The sequence below is a fragment of the Tursiops truncatus genome, chromosome 3 (assembly GCF_011762595.2).
Source record: "Tursiops truncatus isolate mTurTru1 chromosome 3, mTurTru1.mat.Y, whole genome shotgun sequence".
Classification (NCBI taxonomy): Eukaryota; Metazoa; Chordata; class Mammalia; order Artiodactyla; family Delphinidae; genus Tursiops; species Tursiops truncatus.
This window is the reverse complement of record NC_047036.1, coordinates 91882719-91901475: the sequence shown is the minus strand read 5'-3', so window position 1 is coordinate 91901475 and position 18757 is coordinate 91882719. Positions and strand designations below refer to the sequence as shown.

General features: G+C 39.7%; 1 protein-coding gene across 7 annotated transcripts in view; it reads right to left on the bottom strand.

The window, feature by feature from the left end:
• The window catches only part of EPB41L4A (erythrocyte membrane protein band 4.1 like 4A), a 259288-nt gene that overhangs the window by 111865 nt on the left and 128666 nt on the right, over positions 1-18757 (bottom strand). For all 7 annotated transcript variants that reach the window (XM_019940833.3, XM_019940834.3, XM_019940835.3 and 4 more), the window contains 2 exons: positions 13022-13073; positions 6387-6465 (listed from right to left, as the gene is read on the bottom strand). In XM_019940833.3, the coding sequence (XP_019796392.1) occupies positions 6387-6465; positions 13022-13073 (131 nt within the window). The remainder of the gene's footprint in view (positions 1-6386; positions 6466-13021; positions 13074-18757) is intronic.

The window sequence follows — 18757 nt, the reverse complement described above, 5'->3', positions numbered from 1 at the left end:
GAAGCCCTCCATCTTGCACCCCATCCTCACTCATCACAACAGTACAACCAGTACAACACAAGAGAAGGGCCTGAAATACTGGCCTCGCCATTTTGTGTTTGTGTGATGTTCATAGAACAGAGCTGAATTGACACCCAGGATGTACAAGCTGATAAGGACCATAGGCAATTTAGCAAGTGTCAGAGATGAGAAGAACAAGCAAAGGAGATTTGCTTAAAGAAGAGATGCTGTTCTTTCCAGAGCCCAAACAGGAGGTTCTCCTGAGACTTCTGGGGCCCAAGACAGCCAGGAAGGCTCACAGCAACGAAGGCTGAAGTGTATCTTCCAATGACTTGAGACCCTGGTGAGGAAACTGAAAGATATGAGGACAAGTAGAAGTTTGATTTCTGGTGCCAGAAAAATGTGACACTGAGACATCTGGGAGGAGAGCACCTGCCTACAGGAAAGGCAGGACGGTTTTCTGCATCCAACAGAGAGGGATGCAGCCTGTGACAGGAGCCTAATCATTTTGGATGAAACTTAATGTGCAGGACAGAAGGAAATGTTTAAATAATAACATAGTACTGAACACTGTGGGGGAAATAGCATGTATGACTTAAGAAAAAGAAAAGCAGAAGAGAAAGCACCCACTGACTCTCAAGAGAAAATGACAAAGACTGGGAATAACATTTTTGCAGTTTAAAACTGATGATAAACATACAGGAGCAAAGAGTAGCAGTATCACCTTGTATTTATATAGTCCTTTAAAGGTCACAATGTCTTTTGAATCCATACTGAAATGTGACCCACAGCTCAACTCAGATGTGTTGAGACCCATTAACCTCACTTAGAGAAGGAGACAGGGACACCGGAAGAGAATGTGTACAACACTCAGCTCATAAAGAAGCTAAAACACACTAACCTTAACAAAGAGAAGGATATGGATTACCCAGTATAATAATAATAAATAATTGACGAGCTTAATGTCAATCCCCAACAAAGTACAATAAAATATTAAAAAGCAAACACCTGTTTTCAGAAGCTAAAATGTGTTCATCATGAACAAGTCATTTGGAACTAACATTATTCTCTTTTTAGAAAGAGTTAAAATTTCAGTGTCATCACACATAGGGTTGTCAGCAAAGCAACAGGCAGACTCACTCACTCAGACCCACTCACTCTGCGTCTTCTCTCTCTGGAGGACTGAAACCATAGCTCTCTTTTGGTCACTATAGAATCTCCTTGTCCTCAGTGCACTGGACAACAATGCTCCACACAGTATTGAAAGGAGGGTGAGTGAGTGAGTGAATTCTGTCTTTATGTACAAATTCAAGAAATGCAGGCTAGAGGGCAGTAGTAGGATACTCTGATTAATGGATTGACTTTAACCTGGAAGACCTATCCTCAGGGCTCCAAGTTGGTCTTTTCCTCCCTAATTTTTTAGTCAGTAATTTTAAAATATAAGATAATCATTATTTCTATTTTAACTACCCTACCATCTACTGAACACTTCATTTTTGCATTATGGTAAGTACTTGGCATGTATTATCTTATATATTCCTCCATCATCTTTTATTTATTTATTTTTGGCTGCGTTGGGTCTTCGTTGCTGCGTGCAGGCTTTCCCTAGTTGCGGCGAGCAGGGGCTACTCTTCGTTGTAGTGCGCGGGCTTCTCATTGAGGTGCCGTCTCTTGTTGCGGAGCATGGGCTCTAGGCGCGCGGACTTCAGTAGTTGTGCCTCACGGGCTCTAGAGCACAGGCTCAGTAGTTGTGGCGCATGGGCTTAGCTGCTCCGAGGCATGTGGGATCTTCCCGGACCAGGGCTCAAACCCATGTCCCCTGCATTGGCTGGTGGATTCTTAACCAATGCACCACCTGGGAAGTCCCCCATCATCTTTCTGAAGAAATACTATAATGCCATTTTACAGATGAGAAAACTGAGACTTTAAAAGGTTATGTAATCTTCTCAAGATAACACAACCAGTGAGTGGCAGAGCAAGGCTGCAAACCCCAGCCTGTCTGCCTCCAAAGGCTGCCTTCTTAACGAATATGTGCATTATGCTTATCGAATCTGCAGAAGATAGCTACGCATGACATATAATACATGGAAGGCTGTCATAATATTTTGAATCAGAATTGAAAATAAGTTTAACAGATGTCATGAGGACACAAATTATTTTAAAAACTGATAAAGAGAAAAGAGATTAGATTTATTTCGCGAAAACCTAGTGCTGATGACAGAAGTTCCAGAGATCTTTTATTTCTTATTGAACTTCCAACTGCTTTGTGAAGCAGTAAGGTTTCCTCTCTTTAAAATGTTTAAGAAGAAAGAAGCTGGCTAACATCTCAGGAACTTTTTATAAAAATGGAGGGTAGGATATATGACCTCAGAGTCCCCCAACTTCATCTATTCAGAAAACATTTTAGAGCACATAGCAGGTACTCCCAGTTGAAGCAATTCTATTAACTTATATTTTTTATAGTCTGAAGCCTTATTTTTTAATGTATCCCATTCATCTAAAAAATCTTCCCCCTAGATACAATGTCCTTCTGGAATACGTCATCTAGCATGATAATTTATCTACATGAGAAGATTCAATGCAGCATCACATATAATTTTAAAAAGGAAACAAGCTGGGTAGTCATCCACAAGGGTGGGAGTAAAACAAATGGGTTAGATGGTGAAAGAGGTCTGTAAACGTATGTATGAAATTGTGTGAATTTCAAAAAAAAACTATACATGGAAGAATAAGTAAAAGCATGTTTAGGGGCTTCCCTGGTGGTGACCCGGTGGTTAAGACTCTGTGCTTCCAATGCAGGGGGTGCAGGTTTGATCCCTGGCTGGGGAACTAAAATCCCACATGCGTGTGGCCAAAAAAAAAAAAGGGAGCTGTGTTTGACTCTGTACTATATTTTGTCCTTTAACTGTTCTTAGATGGAATCACCACAATAAAAATAATTATTATTTTTTTTTAAAAAAAGCATGTTTATTTGTGATGACCTAGAGGGGTGGGATAGGGAGGCTCAAGAGGGAGGGGATATGGGGATATATGTATACTTATAGCTGATTCACTTTGTTGTACAGCAGAAACCAACATAACATTGTAAAGCAATTATACTCCAATAAAGAAAAAATAAATAAAATAATAAAATAAAATTCAGGGAAAAAAAGCATGTTTACTGTAGCTTTATTTTTCATATCAAAAATTACAAACTATGTATAAAATAGATGGAATAAGAACCTACTGTATAACACAGGGAACTATATTCAATATCTTGTAATAACCTATGACAGAAAAGAATCCGAAAAAGAATATATATGTGTATGTATAATGAATCACTTTGCTGTACACCTGAAACACTGTAAATCAACTATACTTCAATTTTTTAAATTAAATTTCATAAAAAAGAAAAAAGAAATAGAAGAGAGAAAGTGAAGGAAAAAAATTACGAACAACCTAAGAGCCAGTACAGAGTAGGTTGGAAAAATTTTCCAATGAACGGAAGCAAGATAAATGTTCGACTTGAAAATGCTGGCCTAAGTATGCTTTTCCTTTAGTAGCTTATTTTGGGGGATTCTGTCTTTTGGTTTCAGTTTTTGCTTTTGCCAAAATTATCTCATGTAATTGACTCCATTCCCTTTTTAAGGTCCATTATGCCTAACCATTTAAGTTAGCATATTTATGCAAATCAATGATTTTATCTCTAGGATATACTAAGAGTCAGTATACAATAATATCACATTAAATGCTCATTTAACTTACTTAAATTCGACTCTATGTTTTGTACAATAAAAACAAATTATTATAGATCATGGCCACTAACTAAGCCAACAATATCATCTGGTTCTTTACATGAAATGGTCTAAAACTTGAGGAAAAAAAGGCTGTATTCAATATATTGTGTGGTTGTAGATTACACACAAATCCATATGTTCTGCTAATGAGCTGTTAGTAGATTCTAAAGGGAAATTTCTCTTCATCATCAGTATTTGGTAAACAGATGTGAAGTAATGCATTATAAAACACTGCTCTTTTCCCTTCTTAATACTAAATCAAGTATCTTTTGGAATCTAACTCTCATTTAAGATGTAACTCACTGGGGGACTTCCCTGGTGGCGCAGTGGTTAAGAATCGGCCTGCCAGTGCAGGGGACACGGGTTCGATCTCTGGTCCGGGAAGATCCCACATGCTGCAGAGCAGCAAAGCCCATGCGCCACAACTACTGAGCCTGCACTCTAGGGACTGTGTGTCGCAACTACTGAGCCCGAGTGCTGCAACTACCGAAGCCCACGTACCTAGAGCCCATGTTCCGCAACAAGAGAAGCCACCACGATGAGAAGCCCGTGCACTGCAATGAAGAATAGCCCCCGCTCGCCACAACTAGAGAAAGCCCGTGCGCAGCAACGAAGAACCAACGCAGCAAAAAAAAAAAAAAAAAAAAAAAGGCTTCCCTGGTGGTGCAGTGGTTGAGAGTCCGCCTGCCGATGCAGCGGACGCAGGTTTGTGCCCCAGTCCGGGAGGATTCCACGTGCCGCGGAGCGGCTGGGCCCGTGGGCCATGGCCGCTGAGCCTGCGCGTCCGGAGCCTGTGCTCCACAACGGGAGAGGCCGCAGCAGTGAGAGGCCCACGTACCACACACACACACAAAAAGACGTAACTCACTGAACCACCAGAGCAAGAGAGAACGAAATAATAAGTGCTAGCATTTATCAAGCACTTAACTACGAGCCGAAAGCACTTAACTATGAGCCGAAACAACCAACTTATAAGAGCTTTACAAACATTATTCCATTTAATGCTTACAAAAACCTTACGATACAGGTACATCTCCAATATTACAGGTGAGGAAATTGAGCACAGAGAGGTTACTGATAACATGAAAATGAAGCACTTTCCTTGTATTTTCATAAAATGTTGTGCCCTGTAATTCCCTAATGAGTTACAGATATAAATGTGCATTTATACCACTTGGACTCAGTTTCCCCATAAGCCCTCAACTCAGAAATCCCTCTTGAATGCAAAGACTCTTCATGAAATTCTAGCCCTGCCTTTGCAAGTGCTCATTAACAATGTGGTGATAGGAGACGCAAAGCAGATGTCAGCACAGTTCTACAAATGAGGCCTAATTACAGCACTTCAGAGCGGAAGAGAAAAGGTCTGATTAGCTGACCCTCTTCTCACTCTTCTGTGTGCAGTGCAGAATCAAGACAAAAGAAAGTCTAAGGAAAAAGATAAAAGGATAGAATAGAAACAAGACCATAAACTGTCTTAGTTATCAAGGAGATGATTTCCAATTTTCTGAGCAATGCATTAGGCTTTACTCAAGCCAATGATGGGCTCACTAGGAAAACTGACCATTTAGAGTTAAGTTAGGGAAAACGCTTCTGTTTTTGCTATCACATGCAGGCAGGTCACTAGTGGAATAAGTGAAAACATAATGCTATTGTCTGCTCTTTATAAGCCATTTTCAAATGTTGGTGTGGGCTGCTTTAACAATATAATCAATACGAATCAGAAATTCTGTCTTAACTGAAATAAGATATTTGATGACAAAGGTAAAGTAATGCATTAAAAAACACTGGGTTTTTCCTCTCCCTTAATACTAAAAGCAATTATCTTTTCATTTTCCATAGAGATGAATGAAATCCCTGAACAGCTGATATTTAAGCTACAACAATTAAAGAGAAGTGAGTGGCTCTTCAAGTTTATAATTACGTATGCAAACTCAGCATCAAAATACTGTCTCTACATGAATGAATTTATCCACGAAACAGAAACAGACTCACAGACATAGAGAACAGACTTGTGGTTGCCAAGGGGGAGGTGGGGTGGGGGAGGGAGGGATTGGGAGTTTGGAATTAGCAGATGCAAACTATTATATATAGAATGGATAAACAACAAGGTCCTACTGTATAGCACAGGGAACTATATTCAATATCCTGTAACAAACCATGGGAAAAGAATATGAAGAAGAATATATATGTATATGTATAACTGAATCACTTTGCTGTACAGCAGAAACTAACAAAACATTGTAAATCAACTGTATTTCTATAAAATAAATTTAAAAATATATATATCCTCCATTTATGCAGTTCAGATGGCTACGTTTACAGGACTACAAAGACTGAATGCATCCTTCACAGTAACAATACAGAAATATCCCATCACAGCAGATGCAGAATCTATTATCATGTCACCCAGGTCCATTCCATTGTTCAAACACATCTATCGTCAGACACTGAACTGCCTCACGCAATGCTAGTTTAAATTTAACTCTCACAGTAGTCCCATTACAAAATGCCTGCAGACACCCATCCAAATATTTGACCCCAATTTGTTTTAAATAAAGCCTTTTGTATATGTCATACATGTACTGATCAAAAGCAAAGTCAGTACTATACCTGGTTATTTCTTCTTTAAGCTTACATGGATCTTCGGCATAGAATTTAATACCAAAATACAAAGTATACGGAGGTCCAGCTAAAAATAAGAAATAGAAATTAAATTTCACATTATAAATTAGTCAAAGTAGTAGTGTAATATTACACAACTACTAAAAATTACACTCAGCAAAAATATTTGCAAACCATATACTGGACAAGGGGTTAATATCCAAAATATATGAGGAACTTATACAACTCAGTAGCAAAAAACCAAATAACCCAATTAAAATAATGGAACCTAAATAAACATTTTTCCAAAGAAGACATTCAAATGGCCAAAAGATACATGAAAAGATATTCAACACGGCTAATCATCAGGAAAATGCAAATCAAAACCACAGTGAGATGCCAACCTCACAGCTACAAGAAGGGCTATTGTCAAAAAGACAAAAGTGGGGCTTCCCTGGTGGCGCAGTGGTTGAGAGTCCGCCTGCCGATGCAGGGGACACGGGTTCGTGCCCCGGTCCAGGAGGATCCCACATGCCACGGAGCGGCTGGACCCGTGAGCCATGGCCGCTGAGCCTGCACGTCCGGAGCCTGTGCTCTGCAATGGGAGAGGCCACAACAGTGAGAGGCCCGTGTACCGCCAAAAAAAGAAAAAAAAAAAAGAAGACAAAAGTGTTGATGAGGATGTGGAGAAAGGGGAAGCCTTGTGCACTGTTGGTGGGATGGAAATTGATCAAACCATTAGCGAAAACAGTATGGAAGTTCCTCAGAAAGTTAAAAACAGAGCTACCATATGAGCCAACAATACCACTACTGGGTATTTATCCAAAGGAAATGAAATCAGGATCTCCAAGAGATGTATGCACCCCCATTTTCACTGCAACATTATTTACAAAAGCCAAGACATGGAAACAACCTATCAGTAGATGAATGTGCACAAAGAAATGGGATATATATACACAATGTAATATTATTCAGCCATGAAAAGAAGGAAATCCTCCCATTTGTGACAACATGGATGAACCTAGAGAACATTAAGCTACGTGCAACAAGCCAGACACAAAAAAACAAATAGTGCCTGATCTCACTTATATGTGGAAACTAAAACAGTCACATGCCTAAGTGCAGAGAGTAGAATGGTGGCTGCCCAGGGCCAGGAGGAGGGAGAGGTGGGAAGCTGTCAGTCAAACAGTAAAAAGTGTCAGTTATGCAAGATGAATGAGTTCTGGTGATTTAATGTAGAGTTTGGGGACGATAGTTAACTATTGTACACTACTACTGTATTACATACTTGAAATTGGCTAAGAGGATAGATCTTAATTTAAATCTTCTCACCCCACTCCCACCCCGGTAACTATGCCGAGGTTATAGATAAATTATTTAGCTTGACATGGTACTCTTTTCACAATGTATACGTCTGTCAAAACATCAAGTTGTACACCTTAAATATATACAAATTTTTTATGTCAAAGATACCTCAACAAAGTTGTTTAAAAAATTACACTCACCAAGAATTTCTAAAGACAGAAAATGCAAAATGAAAAAACAAGGGTTCAGAATTGGGCAATAGTAAGGCTTCAACTATGTAGTTATCTATGTAGTATGGGTCTATGTGCTCATAAACACAAGAAAAAAGACAGGACCAAATACATTAGAATATTGCCAGTTCTTCTCATCTCTGGTTAGTGAGATAAGCACAAGTTTTATTTATTTCTAATTTTTCCATTTTTCACATTTTCTACAACATATGTATTTTTCATAATGAAGAAAGATTACTGATAAACAAAATGAATAGTTTTAAAAACCACCTAAGTATTGCAAAAAGTACCCCCCAAATCTGCAAAATGGTGGAAACAATTTAAATGCTCAGCAGCAGGTGGACCATTTAAGTCAACCACAGGACATACACAGGGTACCATTCAACCGTTTAAATGGGCAGAGGGGAACTTTACGTACTGATGGGAAAAGATCACCAAGCTCTATTTCTGACTGCAGAAATATGACTCCTTCTGTGTGTAAAAGAAAGTTATCTGTTAAAATATGGGCCCACACCCCAACAGAAGAATGCATAAGAAATTACCAAGAGTGGTAAACTTTGGGAAGAGGGGCTGTAAACTTTTTTTGCCCAGCTTTATTGAGGTATAATTGACAAATTAAATTATAAGATATTTAAAAGTATACATTGTGAAAGCATTTCTCCCCAGCAAGTTAATTAACACATCCATCCCCTCACAAACTAACTTTTCCTTTCAGTGAGAACATTTAAATTCTACTTTTAGCAAAACTGATAAGTCAGAAATTTCTTATCATGTATATCTCTTACCATTTAAAAACAAAATTATCAGTGAGGCTATGTGGTAGGATTAGGAGCAATATTTGTTTCATTCTTAAACTTTTCTGAATCTAAAAATATGTTCTTACATATTTAAGAACACATTTCTCATCTCAGTCATTTACCACACACAGAAGAACTACATGCACAAATACCAAATATATATGAAACAAAATCTGGAATTGTACCTGGGAAAATATAAAATATGATTAAACACTCACACTGTGCAAGAGGACACAAGCCCCTTCGTTTGCCAGCCACATTATATTTTCACTAGAAATATTTCTATTTCAGAAGGTACAAATATAACCTGCACTGTTTCCAAAACTGCATACTTCTGAGCAATGTGGTAACTAGATCTTATATTAAATCTGTTTTAAAATGGATTTGTTACCTGGTGCACCAATCGGTGGTCATAGTTTCTAATTATTTTCTCCAACAAAAGCTCTCCCACACAAATAAAAAAGATATGAAACAGGCACCTGTGCAAAAATACTTCCACCCACACACTGTTATCCCAAGTCTCTGATACTGTATAACAGACATACAGTTTATTTTCATTTTTAACTAAGTAAATAAAGTCACAAATTTAGAAGCTGGGGAGAGGAAGTTACATAGAACAACAGATAACAAAGCCATAATGAACTTATAATATATGAACTATGTTATTATTTATTATTATTATGACACACAAGCTATGTGTATAAAACCCCTGTTCCTGGCACACAGAAGACAAGCAACACTAGGGCCTCGCCCTGCTCCCCTAAGCTACGCCTTCCTGTGTAAGGCACGCCTTAGGCTGGAGCTGTTTTAGAAACTAAATTTTAAAAGAAACTTTGTTACAATTTATGGTTAGAGTTGATTCCATATGTCCGAGTTCTATGTTTCCTTATTTTATTTCTGACAAACAGACCTCTACCCCTGAACACAGATGTCAAGGAGGCACTGACTGTTAAGTATTTAGAAAAGCCAGGAAGTCCACCCGCTGCTGGTCTGTGCCAATCAAACTCTGTGTTACTGAGCAGATGGGTCCACCTGCACCTGCAGGACACCAGGGCTGGCATCTGGGGGCAGAATGAGCACAGATGCTGCTGAGATGGTGCACAAAGGGAGGAAGGCCTTGTCCAGACTCCAGAGTTGCTTTTATTCGCTGGAACATGACAGATTGCACCCTATTGACCAAGCCTAGATAGCTGAAATGTATTTAGTGATGAGCAGTTAAGCAGAAGTTTGAAAAATATATAATGAAAAACATTGTTTGGACTAATTTTCTTTAAGGACTTTTGGCCCAAATCAGCCCTCCCTTTCCCACTTACATACAAAGTGTCTGGTGTCCAAATATATAAATTACTATTCGACTGTATTTGATAATGTGCAAAAATGTTTCCTAAACATCTGATTCCCAACAAGCATCTGGTAACATATGCAAGGCAGGAAAAGCTCCAAGGAGGTAAAGCAACTCGCCCAAGATCCCAATGATGAGAACCACGTTTGCTAGTACTTAGAGTTCAGTGCCTGCTGGCCACTATTGCATACAGGCTCTCAGGGAAAATATTATAACACCTTTAGAGCAAGCAAATACTTCATCTACACATCACTGTTTTATAGATCAATCAAAGGCTAGAGAAATGGAGATTTTGGAGCAAGGATATGTCTACCCAGGTATTTTTTGGCTCCCTAGCCTAAGACTGACTATAAATATCAGGTGCTGATGAAGTAAATTCCTAGATTATCATCTTGATCTACGTCTTTCCACAGAGTCTACCTTTAAGAAATCCTTATGTAAAGTAAGTTAATGTTGTCTTACTCTAGCAAAATAGAAGCCAGAAACTGGGAATCCTCTAATCTACCTTTTGTGAAGACTAATTTCAAGGCCTTTAATGATAATAGTCTCCCATTAGCTAAGGATAACTAAATCATAAAGCACCTGTGAGAATCCTGACGACTAGCAAATATTCTGTCATTTTTACAGATATTCCTTCTGACTTATCTGCTGGAGATGTGAGAGCCATTCTCCCTCATTAATTATCAAACTATCTTATGAGATAAAAAATTATGCATTATTCACTTACATAACTTTTCTTCAATTGTAATATCAGTGTTTTATTCTTCCTGTACATCAAATTTTTAATAGGATGACATTTATTTAGGATGAGAAAGTAATTGCATTACAGATTATAGATATTAAACATAATATTTCATGCCATGTAATGAAATAGATACTTCAAATGCTCTTAGGAACACTTGAATAATACACCTTAAATAAAATAATTTCTATTTTTCTTCATCATTTGGGTAGAAATCTCAACTTTTTTCTTATAAAAAACCTTTGCATTTGTTTTAAAATAACAATTCCTGAAATTTTTGGACTGGTATTTTTTTTATTTTTTTATACAGCAGGTTCTTATTAGTCATCCATTTTATACACATCAGTGTATACATGTCAATCCCAATCGCCCAATTCATCACACCACCACCCTCACCACCACGTGCCCCCGCCGCTTTCCCCGCTTGGTGTCCATACGTTTGTTCTCTACATCTGTGTCTCTCTTTCTGCCCTGCAAACTGGTTCATCTGTACCATTTTTCTAATTGAACTGGTAATAAAATAAGTGGTTCAAATGGACAAGACAGATATTTACTGTATTTATTATTATACCTGAATATTTTGGAAAAGTGCAGATTTCTAGATCCCAAGGGATGAGACTTGTTAAACTGGAGTGCCCACCATTCACACGAGGATACCTCTTGGAAGTTTTCTGCATTCACATCTAATCACATGAACCTCCTGCTTCTCCTCAGCCTTTAGTGGGCAGTTTGCTCACTCAGGAAGCACGTGGTATTAGAAGTCAGAAGGTCAGGACTTCAGTCATCCCTCTGCTGTCAAGCAGCGTCTCATCCATGGCAGGTCATAAGCTGTTTCTGATTAGGATTTACTCCTGTGTAGGCTGAGTAGGCAGAACTTGATGATGTCTAAGGTATATATTTTGAGGCCTCCAGCCCCATCTTTGAAACCTGTTGCCCACTCCCATCCAGAATGCTGGCCCCTAGCGGCTATGTTTGCACTGACCTTGCAAAAAGCCTAGACATAGCTGACAGGACTGAAGTGAGCTACTGACTCAAACTGGGCTTGTCCGACACCCGCCCTAGAATTCGGAATTGCAATTCAGAGACAGTCAGTGCACTTCTGCCTGTGGCTAGAGCTGTAACTTGGAAACTGAGGAGGCTTAAAGAGAGCCAGGCCACAGACAGAAACAAAAATGATGCTGATGTTCAGAGAAACAGTACTCACTGAGTCCCTGACTGTTCGTTCTGCAGTTCTTAGCTCCCAGTTCCTTTCTGAGGCACAGCTCGGTTCCTGCCCTTGGGGTCCGTAAAGCATCATGTGACCCATTTTACCACAGGGAGTGAGCCAATACACATGGAAAGTACAGACTCAGAATGGGGGTAAGAGAGGCCAGAAGAATCTACTAGATCTTATTAGCAATAATTTGTACATTAAAACAAAATGGTCTAATGATACAGTTTCAGTTTGGGAAGATGGCAAACATTTTGGAGACGGACAGTGGTAATGGTTGCACAACAATGTGAATGTACTTAACATTGTTGAATTGTACACCCCCAAGTGGTCAAAGTGGTATACCTTATGTTATATACCGATATTTTACCATAATTTTAATAAAGACGATTTAAAAATAACTACTCTTCTGCATACTTAAGGGCTGCAAGTGTGTGTGCACATGCACATTTGTAAATAAAAACTTGGGTTATGGAAATTAACGTTAATGAATATAACCTTAATTAGACTCCGAGTCACCTAGTAAGATGCACATTGATAAAATTAAAACCAAAACAGATGGGTCCTTTCTGAAGTCACAGCAACCTTTCAGGTTACAAGGGCACTCCTTAATTACCGACTCAGCCAACTGAATAATGTGAAGGGCAAGACCACTCCTTAACCCAAGAAACCCAAGCACTTTAAAAGGTCGAATGTCCACCTCTTTTTCAAACCAGTGCCTCTCTGCCTTTTCTGTCTGAAGGTGAAATTTTAAAGACAGTGGAAAAGTCACAGACAAAAGTCCAGGCCAGGTGCACATAAAATCCAAATTCAATACTCAGATCCACTCAGAGTCTTCATCTACACAAATCTAATCAGAGTTTGCAGAGACCTGGCGACATACAAACACCCATCTCCATATTCTGGCACTCAAGTGCTAATATTCACCTACCTAGTATTAAAGCCCATTTCTGCACCCATCTAATCATGGACATTATATTATTTTCAAATTTGAACAAAGTTAAAATCAAATACCTACTGTTGATCAGTTCTTTGTGTTCCGCTAGGGTTTTCGCAGGATCCAGCCAATACTGTGTGAGGAAGAAAAGGGTAATTACAGAAATTAGTTGCTTTTCATTGGCCTTCGCTTCAAGAGTATTTGGAAAGTGTTATTTTTTTAAATAACATTTAAATCATAAGTAAAACGTTTCATTTATGATATATACACATGAACTTACATAAGAGTTTTCTGCTGCTAGGACATTAAAAGAAAAGAAAAATGTCAGCGTTTGGAGAGAAGCAGAGAAGAGAAACAGGAGAGAGCCCATGCTGGGTTCTTAGTTGAATTCTCGTACTGGTTATAAGATCAGTAACATCAAGATGCTAGTGAGTGAGCTTCTTACCGTCTCTGGTGGGAAAACAACGGCTGCAGAGAATGCCCCCCAATCTCTTTCCAGAGTCCCTATAACAATTCCCCTACAGACATGTCTACCCCTAAAATGTCTTTACTCTTTTCATGTCCAGTCCCATCCCTTATAGGTATTGCTGCTAGATGTAAAGAAGAAAGCAACCAAATCAAATCACATCCTCATTAAGTAATCCAGGAGAGGTGGCTCAGCACAGTGACTGAGGGTTCGAGTCCCAGAGCAGACCGGTCTGGATTCTGTCCTGGCTCTCCCCTCATTATCACCATGGAACTTGGAACCAGTTACTGGACCTCTCTCTCTGAACCGTCTTCGTAGGCTTGCTAGGAGGGTTAAATCAACTAAGTCATGCAAAGTCTTCAGAATAGCCCCTGGCTCACACTAAGCATGCAACACACGCTAGTGATGATTATTATTAAGGTGTGATGGTCATTCTTAATAAGTGCCATTAGCCAGTCTAAGGTACTTGCTTATTAATTCAAATTAATTTTTGATGAATAGAATTTTAGACAGTGATGGGAGAATTGGGGGCTCTGTGGAGAGGCCTTCCTTTAAATCTCACCTTTGTGAAATAAAGTCACTGAAAGAAAAAGAAACAAGCCTTCTGCCTCATCTTCATGTGGAGGAAGCGCAGGGGAGAAGCAAACCAAGTACAAAGGGGACACCCGGGGCTCCCATAGAAGCACACAGTTGAAGGGATCCCACTGCCTGGAAAGTCAGGGGTGGTGGGCAAGGTGGAAACTTTACCCTGCTGTTCTGGCCAAATGCTGGAGATTCCAAGGGCTGAGCTAACCAGTTTCCATGTTCTCATGTTCCCGGATGAAGAAGGAGCAATTCTCATAGCAGGGCCGTAGGAGCTGGTCCACCTTGAGCCACTTCATTCCCAGCACTCTTGTGTTTGTCCTGGTGGAATCATTCACACTCTCCTGACCACACTGGGTCAAGAATCACAAGCCACAAAAGGAGTCTAAGAGAACCTTCCTGCCCAGCTTCCCTTTCCCTGCCCCTCCACTAAGGGCAGAAATGCTTGCTCTGCTATATAACAGTAGCAGTAATTATAAATAGTAATTATAATATTTTACATAATCCCCTTACCTTTTATTCCTAATTACATATAAAAATCATTCATCCTAAATGAATGTCATAATCATTTTATTGTAAGATTTTATTACAATACTTAACTCTATTCATGTACACATAATCTTCACTATTTGCCACTTCTAGAGCAGTTTCAGATTTTCCAACTTTTTCAAAAGGTATCCAATATAAACGGGTAGCAACTTATGACACAAGGTTCATTATTCCGCTCCTTATCACGTCTCAATTTTTGAAGGTCTAGAAACACTCACTTTTAAAGTAAAAAAGATACATTTGAAGAAGAGGCCATAATCAGTGAACTGCTTTGAAGCCCACAATGGCTAAAGATGTGGCTTTGGTGTTAAAATAAATGGCTCCCAGGGAAACACTGATTCATTCAAATCAAGTAAAATCAATTCAAATGCTCAGCTGTGTGTTGGACACAGAGCAGACCCTTTCCTCTAGGTATATAAAGCTATGGCTGCTTCCCACAAAATGGAAACATTAGGTGGGTGGACTGTTTCTTGCAATTCATGTTAAACAAAAGGGTTTGACTATCCCTGGATTTTTCAAGTAAGATAAAACCAAGGAAAACACACTCAACCATAAACACTTGCATCAGGTTTCTATTGCTGCCATAACAAGTTATCACAAATGTAGAGGCTTACAACACCACCCATTTATTAACTCCAAGGTCTGCAGATGAGTTGGTTTCTTTGCTCTAGGTTTCCCAAGGCCAAAATCAAGATGTCAGCTGGCTGGGGTCCTGGAGGGTTATTTGGGGAGGAGACCCTACCCACAAGAGCACTTTTGGGAGGAGACTTGGAGTTGGGCCATGAGAGGCCTTCCCAGTTTTCTCCAGATGTCAAGGCACACATAATACTAGGCCTTACACTGCACTAAGTGCTTGGGGCAAGAAAGGAGGGGAGGGAAGAGGCCTCTGGTCTTCCTCCTCTGTCTAATCTCATCTTGAAACTAGTAAAAGACAGAAATTGCAAGAGAATCCCCTTTTAACATCATCATCTCCCCCCAAAACAAACTTTACAAACATTTTCCTCAAACCAAATCATTGTCTGTCTGTTTTCCCCTCCAGAATGATTTCCAGTCATTAAAAAGCCAGGTAAAGAAAACAAGAAGGAAACTTTAAACTAAATGTAATGGAAAAGACTGGTTAATCTCTTAAAATTTTTTCACCGAATGATAGTCTGTACACTTTTAAAATAAATCTTTCCTTGAGAGCAATCAGATTTGTGAGGTGAAAAAGTATAATGAAGTTTCTGAGACGAGTTAGAAATTACAATTTTGCAGCAAAAAAGGAAGCGTCAAGACTCAGCCAGAGGCTGCTCACTGCACATTAGACACGCTAAATATCAATCCAGCACTTGCCGCGCACGCATTGCATTTGGTCTAAATGGAAACCAGGGGTTGCAGAGGTCAGACAATGATAAATGCCCCAGAACGTACATAATAAAACACGAGCCACCAGGTTCCATAAGCTAGCATTTAAAATGTAAAACCCACTTACGCTCAACCAAAGGAAAGAAACGACCTTGGAACCAAAGCAGCCATCCCATGATGACACGTGTCACCACACATTATCAACAAGCGATCAAACACAGCACACGTGTGATCACCATGAAACACATCAGGCAGCTGCTCCATCACCCGTGAGAAAAAAGGGCACAGAATTTGCCAATGAACACAGCATCCCAGCTTCAGGTTTAGGGTCTACATTCAGAATATTCACCTATATCCAGAATGGATGTAGGCTCTAAAACTGTGATACCGTTCATTCACTTAACATTTGTGGAATACCCACTACATATATTCTTTATATGTAATGTCAGATCTTGTCTTGGGGAGTGTAGGAAAACACAAATGACTGAAACTTTTCCCTAACCGTGGGGCACCCACAGTTTACCAGACACAGAGTTGAAATATAATGTGGTGAGATGATCATGCGTATAAGATGAATACATATGAGATAAAAAGGTGATGTAGAAAGAAAATGAGCTCTTCCGGGTAAGTACAGGAAGGCATCATTGAAGAGAAAACCTTTGAACAGCATGCTCGCAAATAAAAAAACTTTCCCAAAATAGAAATGGAGAACACAGCCCTAAGTTTTTATAAGAATGATATCTAACAGCTCCACTGCTCTTAAAGCTAATGGATCCATTTTTAAGTCACAACATAGAACATAATACTCCAAGTCCTTTATAGCTGAGGACTTCCTGAAATCAGTGCTACCCGATAACTAGTAACTGTGCAGCTAAGAAATCAATGTTCCTGAAGGACTTCCAGGAAAAGAAGACCTGAAGGACTTCCAGAAGCAATGTCCCATTCAGTCTTCCCATCTGTCCTGGGTTGGGGGAAAGAGAGAAGCAGAGAGCTGAGCAGTGGTCACTGTGGTGCTGGGCTACAGAACAGCTTTCCTGAACTGCGCTTGCTACCTAGACAGTCAGGAGGAGAGACAGCCCCATCTCTCTCATCATCTCTCAACATTCAAGCTGTTCAGTCTCTAGGAAAATCTTTCCATCTTGCCCCCTTCCTGTCCCCCATCTCCTCTCTCTCTCCTATTTCAAACTTACATCCTATAGTTCTGTATATCCTCACAAGCTGAATTAGATCCTATTTTGCAGGAAGATAAGGTAACAATTAACCAAAACAGACCCTGCTCTCTCGTCCTGATTTCTACAGTGGGTTTCCTAACACAGGAGAATGTTAACAAACTGTAACCCCAACACCCAATCACTAAGGAGTCAAGATGACAAGCCCGCCTTGGCAATGACTCTTTGCCAGGGTGCAGGAGTCCAGTAGTTAGGGGGCCTTACCTCTTCAGTCCTGTCAATCTTAATAATGGCATTTATGCAACCCGAAGAGAAATGACAGATGGGCACAAGTTCCTTCTTACTCTCTGACAGTCTTGGCTAAATGCCCTGGGCGTCTTTTATCCACCCTGGCTGATCATGTCTCGATTTCATCAATTTCCTGGGTAACAGTCTCAAAATTAGATTTTAAAACTCTAACGCTGTCCAGTAAACCAATATCCTAATATTCAAAAGATATGTATTAAATTCAGGGTCCAACCTTCCATTTGTCAACTGTTCTTTTGGAGTCTCCTAGAGCTCTCATAGTAGAATAAGCCCTAAAACATCTTACATAAAGCATGGACAGCATCAAATAAAAAGAGCTTTGCTGCATCTTATTTAACACGGAGTATAATTCTGACTCACCTTTGGAGAATTTAAGAATACCACAACGATATTTAATAATGTCTCCTCTAGATCAAAAAAAAAAAAGACTTTAAAAGCACACAGTCTTCATCAATATAACAAAATAACTTCTTGATCTAAGGGAGTATGAAAAGTTGACAATCTATAAGTGACAATGGAGCCAAAAAGATCTCAAAAAAGGATACTACAGCTCATTCCTGCAGAGTTCTAGAACTTGACATAATTTGCACATAGGTTCCCAGAAATCCAGGACTGTGGTGATAGCTATTTGTGCTTTGTCCACACCCATTTTCCAGTGCCCCTGTATAGACACATCTCAGGCCCTCTAAGCAACATTCACAGGACGTGGTTTTAATTTGCTCCTCGGTATCAATCACAGAAGCCTTAGGACCTCAGGTAAAACCACCGTCACAGAGCTAACTCACAGCAGGGACAGAAACCAGGGCTTGCCATTAGGCCATCACTGAAGGAAGTGTGTGGGGGTGGGGGTGGTGACTGGGCCCCACGTTTTCAACAAAAGTGGATTCCAATTAATTACTGTTGGGCCATCTGGCTCCTCAAGAAGTGTCACTGGCCCCAGGGACTATTCCTCAGTTCTTTCACATGGACCCTGGCACCACCTAAGACCTAGAGAAGTAACAACAGTAACAGCTAATGCTTATTAAATGCTTACCATGTGCCAGGCACTGTTGAAGACTTTACACTCATTCACTCATTTAGTCCTCTTAATAACTCGATGAATTAGGAACTACTATAATTACCACTTGACAAATGAGGAAACTGAACCACTGATTAAACAACTTGCCCCAAAATACAGAACAGCAGGTCCAAGGAACTGAAGCCCCTTCCATCTTATATTCAAACCAAGCCATTCTCAAGAATATTGTCCTAATAGGAATGCACAATCTCAATTTCAAGATTTGTACATTCAACTCACTACCAACTCCTCTTTTCCCAGCTCACCCCTGTTAATATTCTGATTCCACCAGGATACACAAGTCAGAGATCCTACTACCTTTTCACCGTCTCTCCTCCCTGCCC